The 21,854-nt window shown below is 39.0% G+C and overlaps 2 protein-coding genes across 6 annotated transcripts in view; one reads left to right on the plus strand and one right to left on the minus strand.

Moving 5' to 3' along the window:
* Nucleotides 1-897: 897 nt before the first annotated feature.
* On the minus strand, nt 898-11,511 carry lrrc23 (leucine rich repeat containing 23). The gene is made up of 7 exons (XM_022234427.2): nt 11,278-11,511; nt 9,206-9,318; nt 8,699-8,952; nt 7,353-7,483; nt 3,039-3,252; nt 2,271-2,425; nt 898-1,894 (listed from the first exon to the last, which is right to left on the minus strand). The coding sequence occupies exons 1-7, from the start codon at nt 11,389-11,391 to the stop codon at nt 1,853-1,855; spliced, it is 1,023 nt and encodes a 340-aa protein (XP_022090119.2). The 5' UTR covers nt 11,392-11,511; the 3' UTR covers nt 898-1,852.
* Nucleotides 11,512-11,806: 295 nt separating this feature from the next.
* The window catches only part of casz1 (castor zinc finger 1), a 63,381-nt gene continuing 53,333 nt past the window's right edge, over nt 11,807-21,854 (plus strand). For 3 of the 5 annotated variants that reach the window (XR_015427928.1, XR_002598176.2, XM_022234556.2), the window contains exon 1: nt 11,810-11,979. The gene's annotated coding sequence lies outside the window, so the exon portion shown is untranslated. Of the gene's footprint in view, nt 11,980-21,854 lie in introns of all 5 variants that reach the window. The other 2 variants (XM_022234558.2, XM_022234561.2) reach the window with 2 other exon arrangements.

The raw sequence follows: 21,854 nt of genomic DNA on the forward strand, positions 1-21,854 counted from the left end.
TCATTTTTATGAATTCCTACAGATAAACTTTTAAGACGTGGTTCTAAAAAAAAAGTGACCAAAACAGGCTGTGAATTTGTCCCCTCTTGAGCACTGAACTGATGTAATCAGTCCTGTGTGGACAGAAGCTTGTGCTAGCGTGACTACTGACACATCAGTGTCACCAGGGTTTTTTTTAGGAGGGGGGCCAGCAAAGCACTCATCAGCAGTGAACTGATAAACCGCTGACAGATGAAGGGGCCCAATTTAATTTTCTCCCCCTTGCGCATTTGTGAATTTTATTCCGTTATCTCTTTTTCAGTTCTTTCACCTCTTCCCCCCTCCCATATTTTTCGGGGGGGGGGGGAACAGGGACAAGCACCCTTCCAGCCCCGTGGTGCCCATGTGGTATTCCAGAAGGTGTAGGTTCAAACTCCACTTTGTCACCATTGTGCAGCCTGGAATTGACCTTGGCGGTTTCTGCGATTTCTTTAATGAAGTTTTTGCATTGTTCATTTCAGCCCGTCGGCTGTTGTTTTTTTGCTGGTTCAGGCAAATTTTGCTCCACGATGGCGGTGTAGAATCTTCCTCCCTTCTTAATGCAAACCCATTAGTCCAAACCCTGCTCAATGCATTATTTTGTTTTAAAACTGAACCCAGGGGTCAAGGTCAGAAATCTCAAAAACAATTGGTGGTCAGACAGGGAAAAGTAATGCTACTAATACCCCTAGTAAGTTGTAAAGAGTCGTACAATATGTCATCTGTAGACTTCCTAAAGGATGTTTCTTCCCCAATAAAGATGGCACTTACACATTAAAAAAATGTTTGCACGGTTTTGCAGTCCTAAAATGTTGTAAACATATTTGAAAAATTTCAGGCTGGAAAAGCAAATTTAAAAACTACTCATGAAAGTTCAACTGTTTTTAAAAAGTTTTCCAATTTAATTTATATTCACAATGGTAAGAACAGATTATCAGGAGCAGGTACAAACATTGTCAAATGTATTTACAGACCATTATGTACAAAAAGCAATAATTTATATATGCCGATCATCATGGAGCTATGTTCTCGCGCTGTAGACCAGAATCGAAGATGTGTAAAAACTGTCTCAAGATCCATCAAAATATCAATCTTCACTGAAAAATGGCTTCGTTAAATTTCTGCTCTTTCTGGTGCACTGAAAGTTCTATACTACTTGAAAAAGGAGGACCACTTTTTATTTTGTGTATGCTTTTTTTTTATGCGAGATATTTTTCTACTGAAAATGTGCATTTGATGTTTAGAAACATTTGTAAAAAATTTTATTCCAATGAGAACACCGTCTGGACAAACAAAAAATGGAAGAACGAGACCCCCCTCATTGCTTGGAAAAAACTACTAGTTACGAAAAAAGTGGTCGTTAACTTTTTGGAGTAGCGTATATTGAGCAAGAATACTTGTAAATTGCAACCCTAGATATACGGCACACAAATGTAGCAAAAGCAATGTTAAGCTGTTGCAGTCAGTGTCTGCTTCTTTATAAAAAGGTATGCACATGTCCACAAATGTACAGGTGATTCCAGTCTCCAATGCTTGCTAACTTTTAAATTTCTGTGATTGGCCACAAGAGGGCTCACTTTATGACTACCACTAAGTCATGGTGAGTTTTGGGTAGTTTCACGTTGTCACCTCCACAGGAGAATGAGTATTTAATAACTCTTATTCAGGGATTGAATTCATTACAAAGCTGGAAAAAAAACTTTAATCACACTGAAAGACGATCCCACCAAAGTCCTAGTATCTCATAGAGAAGATGCATAATTTTTGCTGCCTTCCAAGTTTAATAACTAGGATGCAAGTTGCACTTGACGTGCCGATCAGTAAAAAAAATATTTCATGCATCTTCAGTGTCCGAGTGAATGACCTCTTCCGTTCCCTGGACATAAAAAGATGAACAAACCAAACGGCATACACCTAATTAGTGGGACAACTTTTATGAGTTACCAATACCAATCTCTGAGGCTAACTCCCACCCACCACAGCTCATGTAGCTCCTCCCCCTCCTAAGCACCCCCCTCATTGATCGAAAAGAGCCACACTGATGGCGAGTGTTGATTTGCTGGTAGTGACGTGACCATAATGTGTGCATTTCATAGTCGTTTGTGAACCAACGAAGTGCAGTTCCCCACCAGAGAGAGCATGCACTAGGCTAGGAAAATTGCGCCCTCTCTTGGTCGAGCCCTGGCTCATGAGCACAATACACAAACAGCTCTCGGTCAAAGTGCCCGACTAACCGTGGATCTATATCTTACCTCTGCAGCTAACTCTTCCGCCCTCCTTTGCTCATACAGTTCCTCGGCCTCCTGTCTTTCTTCCTCATTGTACTCATCCTTGTCCAGTCTCTCCACGCGTCGGATGTTGATGAGAACTTCCATCCTGTAATCATCCTCATCTGAACAGGGACACTCTACCAGAGTAAGAAAAAAAAAAACGGACCCAGATGCTAACAGTTGGCCCTTCCTGTGGGGTGGTTTAACACACTGCACTTCCACTGTGGGCCTGTACTCATTTCTGTTCTCATTTGGTAAGGAGTTCATTTGTGCTCATTCAATTGAAAACTAACTTTGATCACTCTGCACACTGAAACTGGAAGCTCGGTGCATGTGCACTACTGAGTGTCCTGTAATCTTCTAACACTGCGTTGCTCACTATGTCCATATTACCAATTCTACTTTCCTTACGGACCAATTTGTTGCAATTTCTCCCAACACTGAACTGACGGTTCCCCCAACGCTGAACTGACGGTTCCCCCAACACTGAACTGACGGTTCCCCCAACACTGAACTGATGGATGCAAGAGAAAGGGGTTTGCCAAATGCTCTAGAGTAGGATTCAATTTTGCACAGTTTATTCCCCTGATTAGTAGCCCTTAAGCTCAACACAGCTAATCCGCGGCCACAGTTTGGATTTCTCAGTTCCATCTGGTTTCAACATTGTAAACACTTCAAAGCCATGGCGGAGCATTTCAGAAAATGCCCAAGACAGATAGATTTGACATTTGGGGAGAAAAGGTCACACACCTGACATGATGAGCGCCCTCAACATGGGTAGACATTTCAGCTTGGCCGTCTCTTTGACGTCAGCCACTGAGTTGCCCCTCAGGTTGATGTACTGCAACTGCTTCATGCTCTCTGCAAAGCCGTCCAGCTTCTCAATCTGGTTGTCACGGAGATGCAGCGTGGTCAGGTGCTCTAGACGCTCAAGCCCCTCCACTTTGGTGATGAGGTTTCCAGCCTGTAAAATGAAGTCAAGGAGATTTTGTTAGAATGAAGGCAATCTAACAAATAGAAAAAGCTCTGAAAATTGGAAACTTTGGTCATCATTAGCACTACACCCCTTCAAACCAGACGCCCAAATAGGTCATTCACAGATTCATCAATTTAAGTAGTCACATGAATAAATGATGCAACACCTAGCATAACAAAGAAAAAAAATCACAGAATCAATTAGTCCACTGACAAAAATTGAATTTAACTTTGATTGAAGCCTTTCCAGCAACAATTATTTGTGTGGATTAAAAAAACAAAGACAAGAAAAGAAAGCAAAATATACAGTAAGGACATAAATTGAATTCCTTTACAGAATCTACCTTACATCAAATGCTTGTGCAATAAGCATATACAATGACAATTTGCCCAAGTGCAAACAGGGTGCACAATGATAATTAAGAATATTAATTTGAAAGCACATTCCTGGCTTCCGCTAGATTTCATCCGCCTCCCGGGAAATAGGATTATGCATTCCCATCTTTTGGTGCCTTCCATTCTTGTGAATTTCTAACATGATTTAGACTGTCAATTTGCACAAGGCTATGATTGCGTGTTTAGCTTTTTTTGAGGGGGGGACCCTGAGACTGTAAGCCTCTCAGTCATTTGGTTTAGTGGGGAGGATATTTGCATAATGGATCAAAAACATGGACGTGTCCATGCACAATTCTCAGGTGCCCCAAGGATATTTGCCTGGTAATTACAAATGAGTGTTTTCAGAGAAAAAAAGTGGGCCTAATGCTGAATGGAATTTAGGGAATTTATTAAATCACCATGAATTCATTAATCTGATGAAAGCGTGATTTCATTACGGCTAAAATGTCAGACTTAAGGGACACTTTTTTTCTATGACAGAAAGCTGCACCTTTGGCTGGGTACATTTCATTGACGACATGTACAATGTACGTTGAGAGTAACTTGCAAGGAACTTAACATCAGATTTATTTTCTAAATTGAATGACTTGAAACACTGGCATTTTCTTTAAATTACTTTGAATCCCTTTCCTACACTTTGAATCCGTTTACTTTCAGCAGACTTTCTGGTGTTCCTAATAACATATCCACGCTTGTAATTACAGGCTTCACAAAAGCGTTTGATACGGTGTGAACCATGAAATAGCCATCATGTGCCCCCATTATTGTTCGGTGGATCACAAACTTCTTGACTGACCATGAACAAAGGTCAAGGTACAAACAAGCCCTTTCAGAGTGGCAAACACTCACTGGTGGTGTTCAATCCACAGGGCACTCAACTTGGCCCTGTAATATTCTATAATGCTGCAGATCATGTTCAGAGTAAATGCTGGAAATATAATGAATCTTAGATCTAGCAGAAAACTTGAAGAATGCTCACGTAAAACCAATCATTTCAATGACAGCCCAATTCCTTACCTTCCTTGACTCTTGAATTCATCTGCTCCACCCCTGCCATCTAACACCAAGTAATCTTTATCTATAGGCAATGTCTATGTAAGTGTAATTGTAATCCCCCCATCCCGTTTTTTTTTGACTGGCTTTCTTTGTATGTATATGTTTGTTGGTTGGTGATGTCAGGTTTTGATTTGTTGGCTTCTAGGTGGGGCATGTGTTTTTGTCCTCTAGTCTGTTTTGTTAATCAGGTTATTTGGCTTTTCCTGTTGTGATAGTGCAATCTGTTTCGGTTGTATTTCTTTCATTCTTTTATGAGCAATCACATTTTTATTTGACAATTTTTATGGTAATATTAGAAGTATATTAATTTCGGTGTTACAACCTTTGTCATTTTAATATCCTGTGTAAGCTGCTCTCAACTCAGCCTGCAGGCTGCTATGAACAATCAAATAAACCATAGTAATCATAATAATAATTTTCGCATTACTGCTAAGGAAACTGAATGACTGAGTTGTGAACAAATGTGAAGAACTCTTGCATAAAATAAGTACTGGTGTATGAAACATATTCAGTAAAATATCAATGTACAAAGCCTATTTCAAAAGGGACAAATTCTCAATCCTTGTTAAAATGAGCTATTCGGTTATCTCATTTCCTTTGCTATCAATCAGGGAAAGAATGCAAGCGAATAATTTTTTAACGCTTATTTCCTTTACAGGTTCCTATGTCTTTTATGACAATACCAGTGTGAATAACATGTATCTACACAGAGAGGTAGCGTGTTATGAACAGGAAATGAAGTCCAAATTAAATCAGATCTCTTGCAATTTAGCTTCTGGGTATACATGGTATGTACATGTATGTAACGATTCTCAGGGTCAAGTGATTTCATGACAAGTGATTGCCAGTACTTCAACTTAACTCCCAATGATGAAATTCTCCAACTGCAAGTTTTTTTTCTGTGTCCTGATTTCAATCATCAATATACATGTTGAATCATTTTCTGTTTACTTATATGTGGACCATCTCCAAAGCTGGCTTTTTTGTGTCTTACCTTCCTTCCTTGTTACATATTTTGTGCCAGTGTTCTGATTGTGTTTACCAGTAGGATTCAATTCAAGGAGCCCCTTGTAGATGTACAGTGCACTGCATGTTGGCTGGTAACCTACTTTGTAGCTAAGCAAATAGTTTCTGTGCTAAGCTTATTTCTGCACTTAACACCTCTATGAAATTGGCCCCCATGAGCTTAGCACGTCCTTGAATGTCTCTGTTTACCACTTTCTGACTTTATACATGTATATGTGCTTGTTTTTATTTAGGAATTTCTTTTGCATTCACTTAATTATTTTCTACATTCTTTGTTAACATGATCTTGTAATACCGTATAATGACTCTATCTGCAGATTGATACTTTCTTTGAAATGGTCGAATTTGATTGACAGGTGACAGTAACATTAAATACTCTAAAGTGCAGGTCCAGGTGAGGTTACATTTACATTTCACACTTGAAACATGAACCCACCCAAAATAAGGCCATCAGGAGTTCTTGACAGCAATTGGATACTTCTATGAACAATTTTATTTTTATGGACCTTCTCACTGGCTATAATTGGGTTTGTTTTGTTACATTTGTCACAGTTTGAGATACACGTTTCTCAGTACACTATGACCAGCAATCTTCAAAGACTAAAGGAAATGATGATTAAGCACCCTCAAAGTATGCCACAAGGAACACTAAATATACCAATTTTCAAAACTGGTGATTCAGTAAGTGCTAAGTCGATTACATAACAGCACAAGGAAATAAGGCTGAGTTTGGCTAAGAAAAAGTCAAATATATGACATGTCAAGGATACATCGGTGCCATTTTGTACTTTGCAGATTATGCAAAAAAGGAAGTACAGGAGAGATTCGATCAGAAAGGTTTACTGTGAGAATAGGCAGAACAACAACACATTGAAATCTAGTTGCTCAATGAAAGAATGACTTGGGGAGGAAATAAAGTGATAGTGTTTGCAACCGTGGTACTATGGGTGAAACCCCTGAATGTTAACAGTGTTGAAAAGCAGTTTCAACCGTAAAACACAAGGTCGAAAACAGTGTTGTTCTACGGGAACATACTGGTATCATTTACTGGTGTTAGGGCCTTTGTGACATTTTCCTGGTTTTGAATTTTGTTTCAATGACATTGATTCCTCTTTCTGCCTGCACAAAATTGGTCCCTGGCAGAGATTTTCACAGGGGACTCCAAATAACATTTGGCCTGATCCAGAGAGGCGACTAGCAAAATTATGGTCAATATTATCTTCAAAATGTAACTTGTTTTCACAAAATATAGTATTACATTATTACATATTGACTTTCACTTTCAACATGTAACCTGAACATAACATATTTATGTTTATTCAACTGTGGATATAAATGAAACAGTTCTCATAAAAGGTTTACGTTTTGGCACACTTTGTTCGGTACAAAATTTTCACTAGCTTTCAAATAGAAACGGTTGAAAATGTTTGCCAAGAGTCGTTAAATACAAGCATTATAAAAACTATAATCTTGTGAATTTCCTTTGTGTTGCTTCTGTAAGCAAGGTGTGAGCATAATCAGCATATATTATGTAGTATTTTACTGGGTTAGGATTCAATAGTGCTGATTTCCATTCTTTTTCTGACAGATTTGTGCATGATGTTAACTTACCAAAAATAAGTTTTTCAAGTTGGGCAGGTAGATTCCAGCTGTAGTTGTTAGTTTGTTGCCTCTTAACTCCAGGGTATGCAACCGCCCAAGCCTGGAGGGTTCCAGTCCACTGATTACACTTATTTCGTTGACTAGAAATGAAAACAACACAAATGTAACAGGCAAAAAGTACCCTCCCCCCCCAAAAAAGCGTGCATTTTTTGGATGCATGTTCTGAGTTGGTCTGATGTACACGTAAGACAGCAATATAAATACTTGGAAACAGAATTTTATAACTGACATACCGGGTACATGTATGTTGAACAGTGCATCAAAATCACTTTAGTTGAGAAACAATCATAATACTGACACAGAAAGGTATGGAACTGAAACATCGCTTCTAGTGACTGAACATAAAAATGACAACTTTGTTGAAATTGTCTGGAAAATCAACGAGAACAAAGAGTTGTGATATACACGGACATATACACTTACATGTAGCTCTACATATTCTTACTTGACTGATTAGGTAATTGTCCAACTCGCTGAAAAGTTCATGTACGTGTTTACGGACACTTTAGACTTTAAGGTAAATTTCTAATAGTGTGACAAAAGAAATGATGGTACCAAGTTTCTTTCGGTATCCTTCCCCCCCAAATAAATCCATGTCATTAAACCACCAATGGTCCAAATTGGAAAGAAGTTTCATGTACACCAATCAAGTCTAATGCCTCAACTAAATAACTACTTGGTTTCATGCTACTGTGGAAAATGCTCACTGCTTAATTAAGAAAACACAATTCATACTTCAAATTGCCATCTTCAACTTGGGTGGTGAAAAACTCCAAAAGTCTTCTTTGATTTATGGGACTTTGAGAAAATTCTGTAGCTACACGTACATATATTGAGTCTGTAAATCAGTGTGGAATATGTTCAACATTTTTTCCCCTCAAAGCCCCATGTTGGTCTGAGAAATTTATTGTCCCACTCTCAATCCGTCTCCTCAACAAGTCATCCAAACCGGTATCGTAATGGTAATTTTAACCTTACGATGGTCGTACACTCTAATGTAAAATTCTTAAATACTATCAATCCTCTTTTTAAACTTTGATCAACTGAAACTTGACAAACTCCTGTTATTGAATGTATGACGGATAAACAATCAAAATAGTTGTCCCAAATTAATTAATTAATACTGTGATGCTATATTATACAAGTATTTGAACGTGTATGTACATGTAAATCGAACAAGAAGAATTTCCAAGTTTTCTGGACAATAAAGAATAAAGAATTGTTTTTTGACTTAAAGTCTGGATCAGTACAGTAAGAAGAAAGGAGATATGAAACAGGACAGAACTTTCACTCACAGGACAGGTTGAGTGATTCCAGGAGAGGATGGTTGATGCCTTCTGTGGCGGTAATCCTGTTGTTGGCAAAGCTTGCCACCTGTAGGTAGGGCAACTCATCCAGTTTAGCTGACTGAAGGAGGTTACGCTCACACTTTAAGGTCAGCAGGTGGGTCAGAGAGTTCAGAGGTGAAATGTCACGGAGCATGTTCATTGACAGGTCCACGTAACGAAGATGAATGAAGGAACTCAGAATACCAATGTCTGTTATTTCCCTGTAAAAATTCAAAATCACAAATTACATGTACATGTATATGGCTATCTGAATTACTTAAAACTGACTATAAATTATGGCACAAAATCAAGAATTTGAAGTCATTCAAAAGAAACTAAATTATAACAGGGAAATAAACTAATGTTGCTCTGAGGAATTACAAATTGAGAAAAAATGAAACAAACTTCCAAAGCACAGTTAAGTCTGCTTTTAATAATGTTGTCACAGTTATTGACTGGTCCTCTATGACTCACCTGTCTTTGATGTCTAATCTGACATACGCATGGGCCAGACCACTGCCAATTTTAGCCAGTAAGGACAAGCATTCTCCAACTGCGTCTTCAGTGAGTGGGTTCTCTGGAACTTTCTAGATGTAATAATAACCATAATGGGGCTAGTACATGTAATTAGGTCAAGGCACACTGTTTTTTTATTACATTCAAAACTACATGTAGGCTAAGTCCACATAAAATTAAAATTTTCAGAAAGAGTTCCATACCCAGTCACCAGAAATCTTCCGTGAGATGACTTACAAACATGTAAGTGCTACCTAAAGTAAAAGTGTAAATCTAATGGAGTAGGCTACATCGTAACACTAAGTTAGGAGTGAAAAAACTTTCACTTTTCTTAAAAAAATACTGTCAGTGACCCATAATCTTTGTGCACATAATCTAAGGTGGCAGATGGATGTGGAAATTATGGAACTCTGGAGGGATTTTTTTAAAAGTAATTTATTGGGGTTTTTGGGGGGAGTCTGCAATTGTAAAATGGTGTGATTCCCACCTCATGAATACGAAGTCACAAGGACAATGTTGGCGCAGGCCCAGACTAAGATTTGACATGGTAATTTTTATTTTAATGCCATCACATTTTTGGCCCTTTTTGTACACCAAGGTGAAAAATAATTAAAAATTATAGAGGGGTAGAGGGGTTGGGGAGGGGGATTTAAAAAATGTAAAAACAGAGGTCGGCCCCTCTATTGTGGGCTTTCTACTTATTTCATGGACAATACATGTACATGTAGGCTGGAAAGAGTTCATATACGGACACCACTTGACACTTTAGGCAGAAACCCCACGAGACAGGTCTGAAAGGGGACAAATCTGAATTATTGACTAAACTCTTAACCTTTACATCAAATGTGCCTGAAATTTCACTATTTACATGTAATGCACTATGAAACTGATGAATATATCCAACACTGTACCAAAACGTCGCAGTTATCTTTATCAAGTTGCAGCAAAAAAGAGGAAAACATGCAAATCCTGTGCAAAGTGAAAGGAGAGTTGCCCCTTAGCAGTGTTCAGCTAGTGAGCCATGCAGCCTTGTTTCGCACGGCCAGTTTTGTGAAATCACGGCCCATTTTTTCAAGCCCGGCCTGGCAGTGCAAATCAAGCCGTGCACTACTTAATTTGACGCTTGTGTAAGCTACATGTAGATCCCGAAAAATGTGAAAATAAAATCTGACCTAAAATGCAGTCTTTTCCCATGCTTTTTCCCCCATCAACCAAGTCCAAAATAGAAAATACACTGCAGTAAAGTACATGCACACTGGGTTCAGACGTTTGGTTCAAATGTATCAACACCGGCAGGCGGGTTCCCTTACTTATAAATAATAAACTACAGCATGCATCTATCAACTTGTAACAAAATGAATACAGGGAGCCATACTTGTTCACCAGTGATCGATCACACATGTAATCAACCTCATTCCCATGGCAATCGTTAGCCGCCATATTGCGCCTGCACTCTCGCACGAGGTAGTCCATGGGGACGAGGTTGACTTATAACCATTTTGGGGCTTGTGCTGCGTGCTCACTACATGTATATCATCCAGAATGAAACGAAAAAAAAACATATTTCTTCTTGAAGGCAAGAAAGCATGAGCACGTGGTCTGCGGGTGGTGTATGTGGGTGCATGTACAGTGTGCATGTACACGCTCTATGTATGCATGTACGACACATATTTTTTCATCCACATTGAAGTCAAGTCTTGCACTCAATTTGCTCGTTCTTAGCCAAATTGCCAAAGGAAACATGCATGTACATGTAGTAATATTGGGATTCATTTTATATCAAATATATTTTATATCAAATATTCATTTATGTCAAACGGTTAGGCCTACTTTTGTACTTGTTCAACATTGAATGTCGAACATCAAACGAGGAATAAGTAGGCCTAGGCTTCGGCCTAACCAACTTTACACCGCCAAACCAACACCTCCGAACGGAGCAGACAACAAACATGACAAAGTCCAAATATGTCAAACTTAAATTAGGGCCTGGGCCTACGCCCTCGCCTACCACCTTACTCATGGTTACCGACCTCTTCTTCTTCTTGCTCAGCTCCCTCCTCTTCTCCGCCCTCTTCCTCCCCCATCTCGGGCTCTTCGACTCCTTCTTGGTCCTCGTCATATTCCTGTTCCGAGTAGTCAGACATAATGATCACACGTGCAGCGTTCGATCAAAATTATAAACTTGACCAGACGACGCTGCCCAGAAAAAGTGCAAAATTGTGTACTGCAAGATGGCGGGTTGACATGGTGACTGTAGATTTGACCTGTGGCCCAAAGAGCCTCGTTCACTTTATGTTAGATATTTAAACTGAAAAAAAAGTTAAATACGATAAAAAAAGAGACAATTTGAATATATAATTTTTAAAGGGTATTTAAGAAAACTGTATTCTTCAAATGAAACATACTTTCTAGAGTAAAAAGTAACGTCCATTTCAATTTTGCTTTTTTTTAACATCACGCAAATTTTCCCGCTGGTTTCACAATCGAGAACACGTACTAATCAACGAAAATGTCCGGAATGATGAGTACCAGCAAAATACGGAACTAGCTTTCTAGTCAAACAGCTGAAAATCATCATTGTTATTTTCCACAGCGCAAGAGCAAGAGCTCCCGAAACAACATGCATGCATGCGATGCGAGCAGACGAGATCGATCGTGTTGGCCTACGCACTAACCTGACGGCGTAATTGGAGCTGAAGTAAGTTTACTAGTACTACGAATGCGAAAATTTGGTAAGTGTTAGGGGACGGGGAAATCATTTTCTAACATGCCTGTTTAAAGAAGTCATTATAACTAAGCACCGTACCATACACTTGACAACAATGCTTGACTAATTCGTGCGGAACGTGATCTTTCGAAAGAACTTATCCTAAGTTTCATGCGGGAAGTCGTGAGTGATTTTTTTTAGTTAGCCTAGCCTGTCAATAAATAGTCATGATTGATAGGCCTAGGCTACATTGTGTACATCGGGAATACTGGCTTACGTCATTTCTGCACATCTCTGTTTTACTTTTAAGACTTGAAATGAAAGGAATGTGAACAGGCAGGTTTACAACTAGGCTTACCACCAGTGTTACTTGAAATTGCTAATTTGCAAACTGTGTAGGCTTGGCCTAATCGTGCATAGTCCTAATGCGTAACATATAACATGCATGACCATGATATCGTCGCCACGTCCCTTATTTCGCCAAAAACTGTGGAAACCAATCAGACCTAACAATAAATGGCGAAATTAGGGACCTGGCTACAATACCGTCATGCAAATTAATCAGAAAACAGGACTTTGCCCTGAGATATTTTAGAAGAGTAATTGCAGAACACCCCACCACTCTAAAAAAAGACCCCTGGAGTGACTGGTAACGTGGGTACAACTGTACAAGGTGAAAATCCCTTGGGAAGAGTGTTATACTTTGATCTGTATTTGGCTATGAGGTTGATCGTGTGCGGTGGTGGGGTATTCTGCAATTGAGCTACATGTATTTCGGGGCCTAGGCCTACATGTATGTTTTAGACAGGTGTACACGTACCCGGTAGGCCCTACTTGCTGGTATTTTGTTTTACTTGGTTCACATGAAGAAGGAGGCAAGCAATGCAAAATTTTACAAGGTTAACAGAAGTAGTTAAAAAAATTGTCATCAGGAAGTATAACCCGGTATGTTGGGGAATTACTCAGGACAGGAGAAAAAAGTAGAATTGCATCACTTTCAGTGTTTTTGAACTGATAGCTTCTGACAGAATTTGTGTTGACTAGGGCTACCACATGTTGGCAATGTGAACAAGCAGTCCTCCAACATGGTCTTCTAATATTAGGGGGATTTTAGGTGTTTTTGTTCGTTTGGTTGTTGTTGGTTTTTTTAAGATATCTTCACTTTAAAATAGTCAGGTGCAGCTGTTTGGCACAATCTTGAATCTTGCATAAATTTATTGTACACTCTACATGTACTGCATCCTGAGTTGATTTTCCCGTGAAAAATGAAATACTTAACTCGGGAGGGAATACAATGAATTTGTGCAAGATTCAAGATGCACTGAGCAAAGGGAGGAAACTAAGCATTCCATGTGGCCAAGACAAGGTTCATTTTCATGTTTATTTCCATTCTTCTAATTAATTATTAATCCTTTTTGATAGCAAAAAAAAGGCAACAGTGAGTGATATACCGTACATGTAGTTGTATACATGCAGTGTTTGTGTTGAGAAGACTTGCTAGGGAATTCTGCCTCCTATTAATCTTAGGCCCCTGCCATGTTGTCTTCAATATTTCAAAGTAAAAAAGCTTTGTGTTTTTTGAAAGTAACCCTCTGATTGTCTGCTTAAGCCCTCTTTCCACACAAGTTAAAACTGTAAAGCTTAGTTGGGCTACCATACTTGTGTGTGAGAATCCAGTTTTTAAGCTGATTTCAACTTGTTTTTGTTCCGATTTTCGCTCTGAATTTTAGCTTTTTGGTACAGGTACACCTGGTCTGTACAAAATTATGGGAACTTTCTAAATTTCAGCATTTTGCTGGCTGTTTTCTGCTTTTTTGGAATGCGACCACTCTTACCCCAGACTCTGGAATGACAGAAGTCAGGTACCACTAACTTGAAACTTAAATGCAGTCCCGTTAACAAGTACAAAGCTCATTTTATGTACATTAACAGTGGGTCGTTCGATTCACATTTACGTACATGTAGAGTTGTATATGTACATATACATGTACATTGTATGTACATGTGCTGTATTTGATATACATGTACATGTACACAATACCTTGTACATGTACGTTCACCTGAGATACACAATGTAAATTTTGTTACATGCAATTAATCAGTATGCAGGTACTACATGTGTTGAATGTTTTCATACAATATCAGATTTCAGATGGTTAAGCAGGGTCTCCATTTTTCTGCAGCAGGTTGCATCGTGTAATTGGGGCTCGATCCCTGGCTATCAGGTTACATGGCTTCTGACTAGCACCTCCCGAACAAAGATGTTCACAAATGTAAAGAGCCACCAGCCTAGGGCTGGATAGCTCAGTTGGTAGAGCACCGCTATAGTAGCCCAGATGTTGCAGGTTCAAATCCCACTCCGGTCCCATTCTTCATTCGTCTTTATAATGCTTTGTACACATAATTACAAACTGTCAGTTTTAGGAATCCAAACCATATGGGTCAACTGTTAGACACTTCTCACATTTTGTATTTAATGATCAAACAGAGGATGGACAAAAATAACCATAATGAAATCCACCTTTGGACTTACGAAATAGCCTATAGGCTCAATGTGCTATTGAACAGGAAAAATGTCCCGGTATTTTTTTTTTCTAATCAAATTCTGTGATGCGAATATTTATGTTATGTTACATTGACAACTTGCAAGATTTTTTTGTCTAATACAACTTTTATGTGATTACAAAGTGTTTGTTTTGCATATACATGTATCTGTGTACGTGTACATTTGCACACGTATTCATGTGAATAGTAGTGATGGTGAAGTTTAACTTCTGCAGCATAAAAGTATGGAACCAGTCGAGTTACATTGGGGGGAAAAAAGGAGATACGCTATTTAGTACAGCCAAATATAAACTCCCCAGTCAACTTTTGTGCTTCGTATAGATTTATTGCCCATTCTGGAAATCATTTCTTGAAGATAAAAAAAACCGGTACTGTACTTCAGGCTAAACTGTGTATTGGTTGCATCTGAATAGGCTCTTTACAGAATTGAATGAAAGATCTCATTTTCGTGAGAAATATTCTTCCACAGGTCCAAGATTCGAAGCTGTTTGAATGGCTACTTTTATGAAGTATGTTAAGCATGAGAATATTGTCCATATGTGAAAAACTTGTGTTATTTGTAATGATGAATTACACTAATTTGTTGGTACAGAGCACATGTACCATACTCCAAATTCATCTTGCATACATATATGATACAGATGGTTTTGCAGATAAAGACTTTGTCGTGGATTGGTGAATCATTTCAAAACTGCCATAACATGATCAGAATACATACACGTACGTATAATAGCAATATGTAAGAAATGTACACAATTCTTTTGACTTGAACATACATGTGAAATTCTCTAAACATACATCTTTTTACAAAACTATCAGAAACTGTTTACTGTGATAACACAAGTCCACTGAAGTAACAAGGATTTCCCAAGTGGATTTTTTCTATTAATTGAAAAGGGTCTTATCTTGCGCAGAAACCGATACAGTAACATGTGGTTCATGGCCAGTGTACAGAGCATGCAGCAGCATACGGGGATATATACATGTATATACATGTACATGTATATCATTTATTTGAAATTTAATTATTTAGCTGATACTGACAAAATCCTGTAATGGCCTTCATACATTCCCCCTGTGTTACATCAACCTGTATTTATACCCAGCATCTGTAATTAAAACTCGGGTTATGGACGTGCATTAAATAAGGGTAGTGCCAACGGCTCTCTGACGTCAACCTGAACTGTGTGTACATGTATGAAGCAAATGATAGGATAGATTAAATTTTGTCATTTGAATAAAAGGCAGAAATAACTGACTATGCACTGGGGTGTGATGCTGCCAACAGCTAGTGCATTTGACCTATTTTTATGCACATTATTTCCAGTGTTCATGCATTGATTTTGGTTGTTGTTTTTACCATCCGAGGATAAAGAAGGAAAAAAGGAGAGGGGTGCAATGTGGAATACAAGAGAGCACCCCCGGTTTCAGCCCGTCTTGCTTGTAAATTGAAACTGTATCACATTTCCATAAAGAATACTTGTAGTTCCGCTCGCTATCCACCGCCATTAGCCATGTCAGCCTTCTGGAAAATTAGAGTGGCAAGTATCTTGATGACATCAGTATACATGTGCAGATATACAGGTACCTTAAGCACTGCATACTGTACTTCACAGTGTACCAATCAAAACATCAAAAGTGGTTTTATTGTAGACTTTTTGGGGAAAGATTGGGTGACAGCCAGTAATTTTGTTCAAGCGTAACCGTACATCTGTTTGCCTGGTCACTTAAAAAATACTTAGAAATCCAACGCGTCATACTCTCAACAAAAAAAGAGAGAGAGAGAATATTCCAGGGTGAATAATAAGCTTTTTAGTGCAAAGCTAAAATCAACTTTGGTTACATAACCCCTGATAATGCACTCTATTGAATTAATCATCAAGCAAATGTTTGGTGCGCTGGGGAAAGAAGGCTGTTTAGCCTTTTTTTTCAGTGTGGTCTGTGGGAGGTGGCATTGTCCAGTTACAATGTCTGCCGCTGTTGTCATAGTAATTCTCTGTGTATATATTGATCTGTGGGACAATAGGTGCAGAAGGTTGCTGAGTGGGGGGCTTACCAGCACCCATAGCAAATACTGTTATGATTGGTAGATAGGTTCTGGTTGGGGTTTTTTTTATTATTGAGTATGCAAATGTGTAACTCATACACTGGTTATTGTGACATAACTAGGTGTTGCAATGGAAACTCAGCTTATTTGGGCAAAGAATGAGGCTGTGAGTGTGAGCATGGTGTGTGCACATGTGTGGCTTACAAAACCTGGCCAGATGTGTGTATGGATTTTTGGAATTAAAAACCCACGGCTGCATGTTGTAATAAAGACTTGCCAGGTAATGAGGATACAAGTTAATTGCTTTTGGTGCCCTCCACAAATCCAGTATGTTTATCGTTAGATTTGGACTACGGAGTAGGATCGTGAGGTTTGCTTCTGTCATTACCATAGAGTAAGGACACAGATATTACTTACTGTGTCACTCATAAAGTTACCAAGAAATTGGTTAAAAAGTCCGTAAAAATGTTGCAGATTACCTTGAGTGAGGAAAAAGCCCAGTTTTACTGTACCAGTAGATCACTCTTGTATTATTACCATATGACCCCGGAATACAAGTGTGATTACAAAAGTTCAAATATTTTATGTACATTGAAACTTTTATTGCAGTTTTATTCCATGATATTATATTCATTAGATAAAACATCTGTGTACCCCCACTTCTCAACTTAAGTGGTTACCATTTAGTTTTTATCCCCCATAAAGTGTTTATGACTCAGATGTGCTGGCACTTGCCATTCACTCTTTGGAAATTATAGTTTCTGACTAGGAAACCTTCCACAAAGAAAAGAAATTACCCAGGAAGAGTGTTTCTCGTGTACATTTTTGGTTTTTTTTCCCCCATCTGTTTCCCTCCTTTTTCCTTGTCTTCACTCTCTCTCTCCATCCCTTTGTCGGAATGTGTACGCACTTCATATTCATGTACATGAAACCAAGTGAACAAATTTAAGTGCACATGTGTAAGTCTTGAACTGTGTTGGTTGTGAGAGTATCTTGGCCATGTTTCATTTTGCTACATGTGCATGTACAAGTACATGTAGCTGTTTGATATAAGGGTTTGTTACAACATGTGGAGGCATTTTAGTGGTGATTTTGTTTTAGATGGACCATGGACCATCTGAAGCTTGCAGTGGTGGGCTGTTTTGTTGCAACTTCAAAAGTGTTTTTTTACATGCACCGTAGCAAAGTCGTAAAAAAGAAAACAAACAGTCGTTGTTGCTGCAAATGTTACTGTGTTTCAAAAAGGTTTCATTTTGTGCACGGCACAAAGAAATTACCTCTCCGGTCCAACAGAATTTTTTTTCTTTTTTTTTTAACACCCCTTTCTACTGCCCTGCTTCAAGGCACTCTTATTTGGGTTATTTTCTTTAGCCTGTCGTGCATGACTAATGAGTGAGGTTATTTTTATTCCAAATTGGCACCTTTGTTGAAATAACCATTGCGGTTTGGGACGGATTTTAATGTGGATTCCTTCAAGTTTGGCTCCCAAGTGACACTCCTGATTGAAATTTAAATTACTCAATAAAGCACAACGATAGAAGGGGAAAGGCTGTAAAATCCTCCCAAGATCCCTGGGATGTTACCCTAGAGACTCACTAGCGATTTTTCTTTTGGCCCCACGCGCCAAGCCTCCCAACCGTGGTGTATTGATTCGGGATAAAATTTTGATTTCTCGTCGGTGAGCCTCTGCGCTCCATTGGTCTGAGGCTGTTTATGCTTCCTGATGCAGGGATTTTCGGGGACAGATCCATCGCCCTTGTTTTTTTCAGGAAAGGAAATTAACATTTTGTGCATCAGAAATCCCAGATCCTGCGATGGCCGCCCCATGGAATTTGCTGTGCGGTGGGAGTGTCACGGTTGTTGTAACACAGTGCTGCCACTAGAGAGCATCGCCATTTGATCTGCAGGAGTGTGAAGATGTTATTCTTATTTTGAGTGGTTTTGATGTGGCAAGGGTTGTTGAGTCAATTTGTGTCAAGTCACTTCGCAAAACACAAATTTCAAAAGTGACATTCAAAGGAATGGTTTGAGAAATTCTTTTGAGTGCATGGACGGTATTGTAGCACACCTACACATGTATGTTCATGGATCATGTATGTGCAATGTACCCTGTCACATAATTTGATACAAAATAAAAATAACTGTTGTTTTTGTTTGATTCATTTTGAAACATTTTTATCCCTTTGTTCCCAATAGTTGTCATTTATCAAGTATTTATAAGCAATAACAGGTTCACAGGAAACGACATGTACATGTACAAATGTACCTGTTCAGTGCGTGTTATCACTCAATTTGGAGAAACCTGTGGTAGGTGCATACATGGTCACACTGGACAGATGGCAATCATAAAAGTGCTTTGTAATGGGGAAAAAAGGTCAAAAAACAATTTGTTTTTGGTGAATAATCGGTTGAGTCAGTAACCAGTAGTCAGACCTGTCAAAACTTTGTGTGCCTACATGTACTTGATGCGACTCGCCTGTCTTTTGATAATCGCAATCAGAGCAAGAAACGTCCAATGTCTACTCAAGGGGATGTGTGCGTAGAGACTTTAGGGAGCATATGGATATGTTCCAGACTTTTTGCTGTTAAAAATTTATATGTATTCACTGTTGAGGAAGTTTGTTTGGTTAAGACCATTCTCACAGTGGGCATGACATCAATATGGACTTTTAATACACGGGAAAGGGGCAAATTTACCCTTGGTGCTATTCATTAATATACAGAAGTGCCCAGAATAGTGAGAGAATTTAAAAAACAAATTCCAATTTTGTTATTTGTGAGAACTTCTACTTATATCCTGAACTCATACTCATGAGGTTGGTTTGAGCAGAAGCTAAAATTTTTCTCTTTTTAAACAAAATGTTAGTATTGCAAATTGATGGTGCACGCATCTGTTCTGATTTGCCTGACAAAATAGACTCACTTTAGCTGCAGTTAAAATTGTGTGCAGTCCCAACATCACTTAATCGTTAATTACAGCACAGTGGTGCGTGCTCCATGACGTAAAGCACTCTACCCAATAAATAACTAATTTAAGGGAGTTTCGTTTATGCATACGATATTTAACCATGTCAGTGCTTGGGTCCATTAAAACACTGGTCCACCGTAATTGCGGAAACACATTACAATGCCCGCTGGACCAAGGGAGAGAACGGTAGAGAAAAAAAATGCCAAATGCAAATAATGCACAGAGTTACCCAATAAACAGTGATCTTGTTTGCCGCCCCATGTTACTTAATAAAATCCATACATCACGCCCCAAAGAGCTTGCTAATTTGCATCTGAGATGGTGATGAAAAATTGGACTAAGGCATGAGGGTTTTTTTCTATTTTCTCAGTAACCCTCCCTGTGCTTGTTTCACAGCCAGCCACTGAGCATGGGAGTGATTTATCACATATTGGCTTTGTTTCAGGCTCCTGGAAATCTCCTTTGAATACCCAAGGTAACGTAGGGGCTTAGTCATATTTTCTGTATTTTTTTAGTGTGGCATGTTGGCTTATTTGCTTGGTGTGTTAGAATACGGCAGTTGTAATGTGATGACTTTGATCGTTGTAATTTTCAGAGGTACCAGGGTATTGTAGGCTACTAGAGTGAGCAATGGACACACGTACATTTATACCTGCACATCATAGAACATACTGTACTTTACTTCTCTGTACAAATGTACGTTTCATTACACGTACATGTATGTAAAGCATGTTTCATTACAGTAAAGCTTTTGCGGAACCACGCATGGTACAACTGTATCACACATAATGACGATTTTATCAACTTTTGTAGAAGGCCTTTGTTGTTACAATTTCTTCGAATTGCTTTTAGGTTCTAAATAATTCGTTCTTAGAAGTGAGTTTATCTTGCAGTAAGATTTATTTGATTGTAAGGCACATATTGTACAATTGTAACTCAGTTTTTTAGGGGGCACATTCTTGATCTGGTACCAGTAAGACTTAATGCTTTGCCAAGCAGATAACTGCAGCTGATCTTGGAACCAGATCAGGGGTTTTTTTTGGCACATTTTTTGGCACATTTTGGTAGGCACTTGTCTACCGGTACATTCTGGACTACTTTTGTGTACATTGAAAATTCCCATCCCTGAAAATCAACCCTTGCAAGACATGCTTTCAAGATGTCACACAGCACAAGGCTTGATGTCAATCCAGACCCACCAAATGGGAAAGGGGAAGGGGTCGTAGGAGGGGGGGAGGGATGACATCATGCTTTATACCCCCACTCTCAAACCCCCTGCGCCAGTACTAACTGTCAGACACAATCACATTCTATTGTGTGATTTTGTGTCAGTTTCCTGTGACACTCCTGCTATTCACCCCAGACCCTGGGGAGAGTTCTCTGGCCCATTTTTTTTCCTCTCCAAATTAGGGCATGGTATTGCTAGAAGAGAATTGGTCAGTGGATTGGGTGCTGTGTTCAGACATTGCTTGGGCAGTGAAGGGGTTCATCCAGAGGGTCTGACCAGAGGTGTACACCATTTATGTCATTTTATTTTACCGGTCACTGAAAAGTTCAGCAGACGGTGAACTTTGTTGGATTTTTTTGTGCAAAGTGAAAGTTACGAAATCTTCTGCCAATAAACAGTGTCAACAAATGCTTATATTATGTACATGTACATGTACTGTCCATACATACATGCACATGTACATGTCGGCCCACCAGTACACCATACATACATGTACATGTCGGCCCATCAGTACACCATACATACATGTACATGTCGGCCCATCAGTACACCATACATACATGTACATGTCGGCCCATCAGTACACCATACATGTATACATGTACATGTCGGCCCATCAGTACACCATACATACATGTACATGTCGGCCCATCAGTACACCATACATACATGTACATGTCGGCCCATCATTACACCATACATACATGTACATGTCGGCCCATCAGTACACCATACATACATGTACATGTCGGCCCATCAGTACACCATACATACATGTACATGTCGGCCCATCAGTACACCATACATACATGTACATGTCGGCCCATCAGTACATGTCCTGTACAGTGCGCACCATTTACATCTGCATTCTTGATGAATTTACCAAAGATGAAAATATATATGTGTACCTATAACTGAGTAAGGACAAGTTTTACACTCTGAGGCTGGTGGTTTGTATAGATCTATAACATTGTATGTACATGGACATGTACCAACTGGTACACATGTACATGTACCAACTGGTACACATGGACATGTACCAACTGGTACACATGGACATGTACCAACTGGTACACATGTACATGTACCAAC

This window comes from Acanthaster planci, linkage group LG16, assembly GCF_054643075.1.
Source record: "Acanthaster planci isolate LZ-2023a linkage group LG16, COTS_SCS, whole genome shotgun sequence".
Lineage (NCBI taxonomy): Eukaryota > Metazoa > Echinodermata > Asteroidea > Valvatida > Acanthasteridae > Acanthaster > Acanthaster planci.

Bases quoted from the DNA above. Each gene is read 5' to 3' on its own strand.
- lrrc23 (XM_022234427.2), bottom strand. From the start codon at position 11,391: ATGTCTGACTACTCGGAACAGGAATATGACGAGGACCAAGAAGGAGTC. The intron at 7,484-8,698 runs GTGAGTGAAAGT...TTTCATTTCTAG, and splicing joins GGAATCACTCAACCTGTCCT to TCAACGAAATAAGTGTAATC. The intron at 1,895-2,270 runs GTAAGATATAGA...TTTTATGTCCAG, and splicing joins CGGAAGAGTTAGCTGCAGAG to GGAACGGAAGAGGTCATTCA.